Here is a 9,743-nt window from a genome sequence, read left to right on the forward strand (position 1 = left end):
CTTCAGTCGTTCATCGAGATGCTCGTTTGCTAACGGCATCAGTCCTGAGGAGGAGTCAGCTTGTGAATCATGACGACTGACACACACACCGCTCTACTGAGAGTGACAGCATCTGTGACACACACACACACATTCACAGCCGCTTATGACTTGTCCACAGGCATCATGCCGATATAAGTGCCATTTTTCTCGTCTTGATCGTCCACTTTGGAGCTCACAGGAGCATATGACGTGTCTTTCTTTGCAGATGGCTAAAAAGAAGAAAGAAAAGACAATAAGATTGATTTAGTATGAGTTATACTAAATAAAGTATGAGTAATAGTAATAGTATGAGTTACACAAACACTTGGAAAACATACTACAAGTTCATATACTTAAGTAGAGCATGTTTCAGTCCTTTAACTAGTTTGCAAGCATCACATGATTAACCAGACTAGTTAGTGATTCAGTTCAAGCTGAAGTGAGTTAAGCCTGTTTCACACATCTGAGTATTTCCATTAATAATGCACGTAAATGCATGTATATTTTCATACCTGGCTTTTGAGTCTGACCCATGATAGACTACATTTTTTAATTATTATTATTGTTTTGTTTTATTTTTGTCACAGTTGACCGTTAAATTGCACTTTGTGATGCACTCGTATCAGAAACAAATAAACTCGAACTCTAAATGTTAAAATGGTTATTGGAAGTGAACCAATTCCAATATGCAAATGTAATATACAGTATGTAAATATATTACATTTACATTTATAAAGCAGTCATATGAAGTAAAAACATCAGAACTGGGAACAATTTCATATATTAACATATACATCTAGCCCATGGTTATTTTAATAAAGTTGCATATAAAGATAAAATATATATATTGCTGACAAATGTGGTTGCTATATATATAAATAATAGACAAAAATATAAATATTATTAACATATGTACAAATAAAAATTTTACTATGATGATTTTATATATCTTACATATCTTCAACTACTACAGAGAATGTACTTATGTGAAAATTATACATATCTGGCAATATCAGTCTAGTTATTGTGTAATATATGTCATGTATATTTCTGTATGGGAATAAGCAAATGACACGAGGCGGATCACATTTACATCCAAATGCTAGTTAATCTAATAATCCAGACTGTTTATTATACTCAAACATTGTATATAGTGCATTTCAGCGTTTTCTGTTGAGTTTATTTAATTTTCATTCATGCATTTGGCAGATGCTTTTATCCAAAGTGACTTGCATTGCATTTAGGGTTTGAATTTGATCAGTTCATGCATTTCCTGCGAATTGAACCCATGAGTGAAACAGGCCTGAAAAGAGTGCTGAATTTACAGGAGAGCCTCAGCGAAATCAAAGCGCTTCACTTCAGTTTAAACAAAACCAGATCAGCACAACACGATGTCCATCAGGTTAGAGTGACATACAAGCCAGCATGTTAATAAACCAAAGCACAGAATGGTTACTAGGTTAGTGAACTGATCATGAGAGCAGCCTGCGGCAGAAAAAAGCATGAGTTATGACAGGAAGCAGTCAGGAGACAGATTCATTTATATAAACCACAGGCAGAAGAACAGCAGGCTTTGGATGAAACCTCAACTCCACTAGATGCAGGATACTCGTCATTTAAAGCACAGTCACGCCACCGTTAAAAAGTGACTAACTGAAAGCAGAGAAGAAGCTACTGAAGAGCACAGCGGTTTTTAAAAAGACCAAATGATATAACTCATGTATGACATCTGAGTATTATTTATCTGAGACTAAAATAAACTATATTAACGGCATTAACCTCATTTAAAAAAAAAAAAAAATTTATAAATTACTTCATGCAGTGAAAAAATATTAAATACAATTAAAACATATTAAAAAATTATAAAAATATTTAAGTACAGTTTTATTTATCATATGTTCTTATATTTGTTGTTTTACTTTTTGTAATGAGCTTGTAAAGTCATAATATTGTTAATGCTATTTTGAGCTGTTGATCTTTGATCTGCTAATTGCAATTATTATTATTTACTATTATTAATAGTGCGATTTTTGATGACTTGTATTAAAACCAGTTATGCTCAGTTTGACCTAAAAACATAATGAAAATGATTATTTGCAATGATAGTATATGGAATTCACAACAATTAAAAAGCAATAACATAAAAATGTCCCCAGTTTCCATTTCAGAAAACTGATCAGCTTACATTAACCAGCATTTACAATAAATACAACTAATAAAACTAGAAAACATCAGAATCTGCTGAGTTGGAAAAGGTGTAGCATTTAAAAAAAAAAGAGAAATGAACAAAATGATCCACAGAATCACACTGAGAACGTTCCTTGTTAAGCAGGACTAGTGGAATTGAGTTTAGGCAACATTTTGAATAACATGCATTCAAACAGTTTGAATGGCATGCAGTGAAATGCATTTTAAATGCTACATTGTGAATATTTAGAGAACATTCAGAACTAATGCTTTCATAACATTCTCAGAACATATTTTTGTTCCTTGGATGTAGACTGAGTTACTGTCACATCAGTTTGTTTCATTTCAACGCTGACTGATTTTCTCAAACTCCACATGTCTTTTAGATTTCTCTGCTCTACAGCAGCAAGCGTGTGAATGAGAATATTGATTCATAAAGGCTGATGTGGAAGAATAGCGTTCAGTTTCCATAACAAACCCACTCAGAACACACTTTGAAATATTCGTGGAATGATTTGATGGTAGCTTTAGTGCGTGTGAACCGTGCTGACAGTGAATGTCACATTTTTGGGTTTCAGTTCAAACTTTGGTGGGAAAGTGAAGAATAAACTGGAGAATAATGGAGATTTTTCTGAAAGCCTGAACATTCTCACGCACACACACGCACACACACACACACACACACACACACACACACACACACATACACACACACGCACGCACACAAACCCACACTTCATGACCTTCAAGATAAGCATTATGTTTAAATAGCTGGCAGTTTGAAGTAGTTTGAAAAGCTTGTAGTTTGTAGGTTTGAAGTCTTTCAGACAGATAGATTGCTATGTGGTTGCTCGGCTGGTCTGTTTGAGAGCAAAGGCATTGCTAAACATTTGATATGGGGTCCTGGGGTTTAGCCAAAGTGTTGCTAGGGTGTTCTGGGTGGTTGCTAGGCAGTTGCTAGGGTGTTCTGGGGAAATGAGAAAAACAAAGTTGCTAGGGTGTTACTGGGTGGTTGCTATGCAGTTGCTAGGGGGTTCTGGGGAAATGAGAAAACCAAAGTTGCTAGGCTGTTACTAGGCGGTTGCTAGGGTGTTCTGGGTGGTTGCTAGGGTGTTCTGGGGAAATGAGAAAACCAAAGTTGCTAGGGTGTTACTAGGCAGTTGCTATGGTGTTCTGGGTGGTTGCTAGGCAGTTGCTGGGGTGTTCTGGGGAAATGAGAAAACCAAAGTTGCTAGGGTGTTACTAGGCAGTTGCTATGGTGTTCTGGGTGGTTGCTAGGTAGCTGCTAGGGTGTTCTGGGTAAATTAGAAAAACAAAGTTGCTAGGGTGTTACTAGGCAGTTGCTATGGTGTTCTGGGTGGTTGCTAGGTAGCTGCTAGGGTGTTCTGGGGAAATGAGAAAAACAAAGTTACTAGGGTGTTACTAGGTGGTTGCTAGGGTGTTCTGGGGAAATGAGAAAACCAACGTTGCTAGGGTGTTACAAGGCAGTTGCTATGGTGTTCTGGGTGGTTGCTAGGTAGTTGCTAGGGTGTTCTGGGTGGTTGCTAGGCAGTTGCTAGGGTGTTCTGGGGAAATGAGAAAACCAAAGTTGCTAGGCTGTTACTAGGCGGTTGCTAGGGTGTTCTGGGTGGTTGCTAGGGTGTTCTGGGGAAATGAGAAAACCAAAGTTGCTAGGGTGTTACGAGGCGGTTGCTAGGGTGTTCTGGGTGGTTGCTATTACCTTGTTCTGATAGAAGCGAATGGCGAGGATGATGGAGACAAGCAGCAGAATGACTCCCAGAGCCACGAGAATGAGCGGGAAATGAGACACCAGAGTCACGATCAGCAGCAGCTTCTGAATCCTCGCCGCTGAAGCGTCGTCAATCACCACAGACTGAAAAACATCAGAAAACATTCAGTTTCACAGGAGACGAAACCGTCGGTCACTAAATCATCCCGTTCAGGGGGAACCGCTGACGCTCACCTCATTCAGAAACAAAATGGGAAAGATGGTGCTGTTGAGATTCCTGGTCAAACTGAGGAAACAAAGGACAAAAAGTCAGCTATGAAACACACACTCACGGCTGTTTATCAACACGGCCCGATTAAAAATATCAAACAGGAAAGCATCACTCACGGAAAGCCGGTCACTCTCTCGAGATGAATGTTGATCTGGGCTCGTTTCATGGCACGAACAGGCACTCCCATAGTCTGAGGAAAAAAGTCAGATCTGAGCCAGACTGCAGCAATCAAACCAATTATTTCACAAAAACACTTTAGACAGGAAAAAATGCATTAGCAAATGAGACATCACAAAACACTTCAAAGCATCTTATCATATCACAGCAGATCTTACAGGGTTCAGATCCAGAAAGGTCTGATGATGCTCGTGCACCGGAGAAATGCCATCGATAGCTTTGGCATACTTCTCATCACCCAGATGAAAGTGAGGGAACGACATGACGACAGGAGCACCTGAGACACCCAAAAACAACAATTACACCACACAATCATTCACACTGATGCATTTCTGAAGCTTTTCTCCAAAGTGACTTGCATTGCAATCAAGGCTTTCATTTTACCAGTTCATGCATAATTATTTAGGCTTTTTTATTTACTAGGAAATTGTATACTGCATAAAGAAAATTAACTGTTTTTGTATTACCATTAAGATTTTTTTTCCATTGTGACATTATTTTCACGACTTTCAATTTTCAGTACAGTACTGTACATCCCAGTAAAAATTACTTTAACATTATTATTATTATTTTAAACAAATATTATTTAAATAATGTATAAAATGATGATTACATTAAATTAATAATTAAATTAAAACAGATTTTATTAAAGGATTAAATTAACTTGCATCACAAGAATAAATATCATTTTAACATATATTTGTATAGAAAACAGCTATTTTAATAACACTTCCCAATATTACTGTTTTTACTGTTTTTTGTACTGCATATTGATGAGCAGAAGAGACTTCTTTCAAAAACAAAAAACTAATTATTCCAAAAAAATTTATATAAATATAAAGATATATATATATATAGATATATAGATATATAAATCTGATGTTTACATATTGTAATTGATGTTCATGAACGTGTATTGTTCCTATTAAATAAACAAAAAATAAATAAATTAAATCTATTTTCAGTGAAATCTTGTGCTTAGTTTCATGCACTACAGAATTACAAGCTTAAACATTTAAACATGAGTGGATATCTTCAGAACAACATATTGCACGCACTATTTCTGCCGTGTGCTGTATGATTAATCACCCAGATGACCTCCTGCTTGACTTCTTCAAAATACAAAACAAGCTTTTCATTGCCAGGATTATAATTATAATTATAATAACTCACTCAGTGACTTAAGCAAAGCAATGAGTAAACCCTGTTTGAAAACATTCAGCATCCTGCAGCACATACACATCTTCCATTCACAAGTCAGTGACCTTGTCAGATAAAGGGATGTCCTCCAAACTCAGAACAACAGTCATTATGAATGTTTTTAGTCGTATAACAGCAGAAATGACGTCTCCTCCTCACACTGTCTTAACAATGCCTTCTCTGAAACGACCCCCCTGAGAGACGAGGAGTTTCATCCTGTCGTGACATTAAAGAGGCAACTCGTCTCATGAGAAGATGAAGGAAACTCTGACCTTGAGCATGAAAACAATCAGGAGTAGCCGCGAGTAACCCTGATCCTCCAACACACCAGGAGAAATCAGACTCCTGTGTTACTGGGACAGAGGTGAGAGTTTTCCAGCCCTCATGTTTGGCAACACACACTCTTGAGTGTATGTGTGTATGTGTGTGTGTGTGTGTGTGTGTGTGTGTGTGTGTGTGTGTGTGTGTGTGTGTGGGTTATTTCATACATCTGTAATATGCAAGCGCTCAAATGCTTTGGCAATGTTGTAATTGTGTATTGAAGCTCACATGAGCACAGCGTGACAGAAAACCATAAAACACAAACACAGAGCTGAGAGGAAGGTCAGCAGCTATTTTGTGTGTACGTTTCACTTTATGGATCAAAATAATACCCAGAATTTACTTAGATCTGAAAGAAAAAGTTTCAAAGAAGTATTTTCACAGTAGACAGGCAGAAAGTGCCTAGAAAATAGACTAAAACACTCAGAAACACTCATTTGCAACAGCTTAAAACTGCATAGCAACAGACTAAAACACTCATAACACCCTAGCAACTGCACAGCAACAGGCTAAAAACACTGAAAAACCCTAGCAACTGCCCAAAACTCTCAGAACACCCTAGTAACTGCATATAAACAGCCTATAAAACATTCAAAGGCTGTAGAAAGCATGACTACAACCTAAAAAACACCCAGAACACCCTAGCAACTGCATAGCAACAGCCTAAAACTTGTAGAACTCCCTAGAAATTGCATAACAACAGCCAAAAAACACTCAAACTGCATAGAAACAGACTAAAACACGTGGAACACCCTAGAATTTGCATAGCAACAGCCTAAAAACGCTCAAACACCCTAGCAACTGCAAAGCAACAGACTAAAACAAGTGGAACGCCCTATAAATTGCATAGTAACTACTTAAAAATACTAAAAACTGCATAGCAACAGTATGGCAAATTCTGCACATGCAAACAGCACTTCATTAAAACTTTAGTTATGATGAGCTTTATACAAAAAAATAACAGTCTCTGGTAGGTCCTCATTTTTCACAGTCAGATACATGTGTGAGTGTGTTTTTAGTGACTATTGGAATACCATCAGATCTCTGTGGTCATAAATGTGGCATGTGTTTAGCATAAAAACACACAGCAGGAGGAGATGAGGAATGTGCTGGAGTGACTAGGTTAAGTGTGTGTGTGTGGGGTAACAAACGCCAGTAAATCACATGTGCAGAACAGAAGCTCACATTACTTCTCAAGCACACAAGACAGTGAGCAATAATTAAAGCACAGAACACCCTAACAACTGCATAACAACTGCCTAAAATACTTAAAACACTCTAGCAACTTCGTAGCAACAGCCTAAAACACTCAAAACACCCTAGTAACTCCATAGCAACTGCCTAAAACACTCAAAACACCCTAGCAACTGCCTAAATGCTCATCACCCTAGCAACTACATAGCAACTCCTTAAAACACTCAGAATGCCCTAGCAACTGCCTAAAATACTAAAACAACCATAGCAGCTTCATAGCAACACCCTAAAACACTCAGGACACACCTGCAACTGCATAGCAACAGTCTAAAACACTCAAAACACCCTAGCAACTGCCTAAATGCTCATCACCCTAGCAACTACATAGCAACTCCTTAAAACTCTCAGGATGCCCTAGCAACTCCATAGCAACTGCCCAAAACTCTCAGAACACCCTAACACTGCATAACAACAGCCTAAAATACTAAAAACACCCTAGCAACTTCGTAGCAATAGCCTAAAACACTCAAAACACCCTAGTAACTCCATAGCAACTACCTAAAATACTCAAAACCCCCTAGCAACTGCCTAAATTCTCATCACCCTAGCAACTACATAGCAACTCCTTAAAACACTCAGAATGCCCTAGCAACTGCCTAAAATACTAAAACAACCATAGCAGCTTCATAGCAACACCCTAAAACACTCAGAACGCCCTAGCAACTGCCTAAAAAACTAAAACCACCATAGCAACTGCCTAAAATACTAAAACAACCATAGCAGCTTCATAGCAACACCCTAAAACACTCAGGACACACCTGCAACTGCATAGCAACAGTCTAAAACACTCAAAACACCCTAGTAACTCTATAGCAACTGCCTAAAATGCTTCACACCCTAGCAACTCCACAGCAACAGCCTAAAATACTCAGAACACGCTAGCAACTGCATAGCAACACCCTAAAACACTCAGAACACACTAGCAACTGCATAGCAACAGCTTAAAACTCTCAGAATGCCCTAGCAACTCCACATCAACAGCCTAAAACTCTCAGAACGCCCTAGCAACGGCCTAAAATACTAAAACCACCACAGCACTTCCATAGCAACTGCCTAAATTACTCAAAACACCCTAGCAACTCTATAGCAACACCCTAAAACACTCAAAACACCCTAGCAACTGCACTGAAACAGATTAAAACACTCAAAACACCCTACTGACTCCATAGCAACTGCATAAAAAATACAATAAGCAATAATTAAAGTATAAAATTAAATGAAATAAGAATTAAATTAATTTAAACATTATATTAAATGAAACTGCTTTAATCTTTCATTTTAATTAGATAATATATATGCAAGTTGTGTGTGTTCGTGCATGTATTATGTATGTATGTCTGCAGTACTGCACCTTTCCGACACACAGACACATCCAGCACGCCGTCGTCCAGGCATTTCTTTGGCGTCACACAGAATCCCTCGTTTTCCGGGTTGTTCTTCCCGCTGGCCAGCACGTCCCGGGGCGGCGTGAAGCGGTACGCTGGGATGCCCTTCAGCTCCACCTCCTTCTCAAAGCGCATGTGGATGGACCTGCAGAAGATCCATCAAATATTGTCTTGTGCTCAGATGACTACATCTTTAACACACATGCTGCACAACAGATTCTGATGAACCTGGCAAATGTGACCCTGACCCAGGATGCTCAAGCGAGCTTGTGTTCGCTATAACGTGTTCACTATTAAGGAAGCATTCAGAAACTTGCTTTTCAGTTACAGGAAAAGTGTTCAGTAATATCAGGGGAAATTAGTTTTCCAGACTGACCCCAGCCTGATTAAACCATGTACAAAGGTTACACAAGCCGTTCTTGCAGCCGCCTTTCCCTTAAAAATCTGGGTGAGGAGTCAGTGGAAAAGGACAAGGACAGCTGTCCCCGCCAGCACAATAACCCAAGGGTCCGCTGCTCATGTTCAACTAGGTTGAAAGTGGTTTGAAAACATTCCAAGTTGGAGTCTGTCCTCGCGAAACCATGTGTGACGCCCGCTCATGCCAGAACACACGGGATTCTTTCCGCACCTAACAAAGACGGGCGGTTTAGGGCAGAGTTCCCACTGAAAATAGAGCCCAGAGTGACACGGACGGGTCAACTGGACTTCAGGTGAAAGGTCAAAGCGCAACAAGAACATATATTATATAGAGTATAAAAATAACGGTGTGCATCACTCGCCATACATCATCAGCTGACACGCACAGAGAGGAAACCGAAGAGGAACTCCCAAAATACATTTGAAATGTTAAATAAATAATTGAAAATGCACTGTAGAAAATATGACAAAAATATTACAAAAACCAAACATACAGAAATGAAACACTGAACCATATTACTCTTAATAAATTAAAAATAAAACTGAAATGTTAAATAAATAAATAAACAAACAAACAGTACAAGTAACTGATAATAGATTATATACAATTAAATATAATATACATTTTATAAAATTGTTTAAAAAGTTTATAAAAGGCAAATAATAAGTCAAAGTAACATAAACCCTCTAACATACAGAGTGGAAATTAAAAACTGAACTGCATTGCTTTAAATAATAATAAAAAAAAATAATATATATATATATATATATATATATATAT

The 9,743-nt window shown here is 38.0% G+C and overlaps 1 protein-coding gene across 1 annotated transcript in view; it reads right to left on the reverse strand.

The window, feature by feature from the left end:
- Positions 1 to 6: 6 nt before the first annotated feature.
- The window catches only part of scarb2b (scavenger receptor class B, member 2b), a 30,475-nt gene continuing 20,738 nt past the window's right edge, over positions 7 to 9,743 (reverse strand). The window contains exons 7-12 of the mRNA XM_016470193.1: positions 8,512 to 8,690; positions 4,544 to 4,662; positions 4,325 to 4,398; positions 4,172 to 4,223; positions 3,929 to 4,081; positions 7 to 251 (exon numbers count right to left, since the gene is read on the reverse strand). Of these exons, the coding sequence (XP_016325679.1) occupies positions 144 to 251; positions 3,929 to 4,081; positions 4,172 to 4,223; positions 4,325 to 4,398; positions 4,544 to 4,662; positions 8,512 to 8,690 (685 nt within the window). The 3' untranslated portion in view covers positions 7 to 143. The remainder of the gene's footprint in view (positions 252 to 3,928; positions 4,082 to 4,171; positions 4,224 to 4,324; positions 4,399 to 4,543; positions 4,663 to 8,511; positions 8,691 to 9,743) is intronic.

The sequence above is a fragment of the Sinocyclocheilus anshuiensis genome, unplaced genomic scaffold (assembly GCF_001515605.1).
Source record: "Sinocyclocheilus anshuiensis isolate Anshui unplaced genomic scaffold, SAMN03320099.WGS_v1.1 scaffold708, whole genome shotgun sequence".
NCBI classification, from domain to species: domain Eukaryota; kingdom Metazoa; phylum Chordata; class Actinopteri; order Cypriniformes; family Cyprinidae; genus Sinocyclocheilus; species Sinocyclocheilus anshuiensis.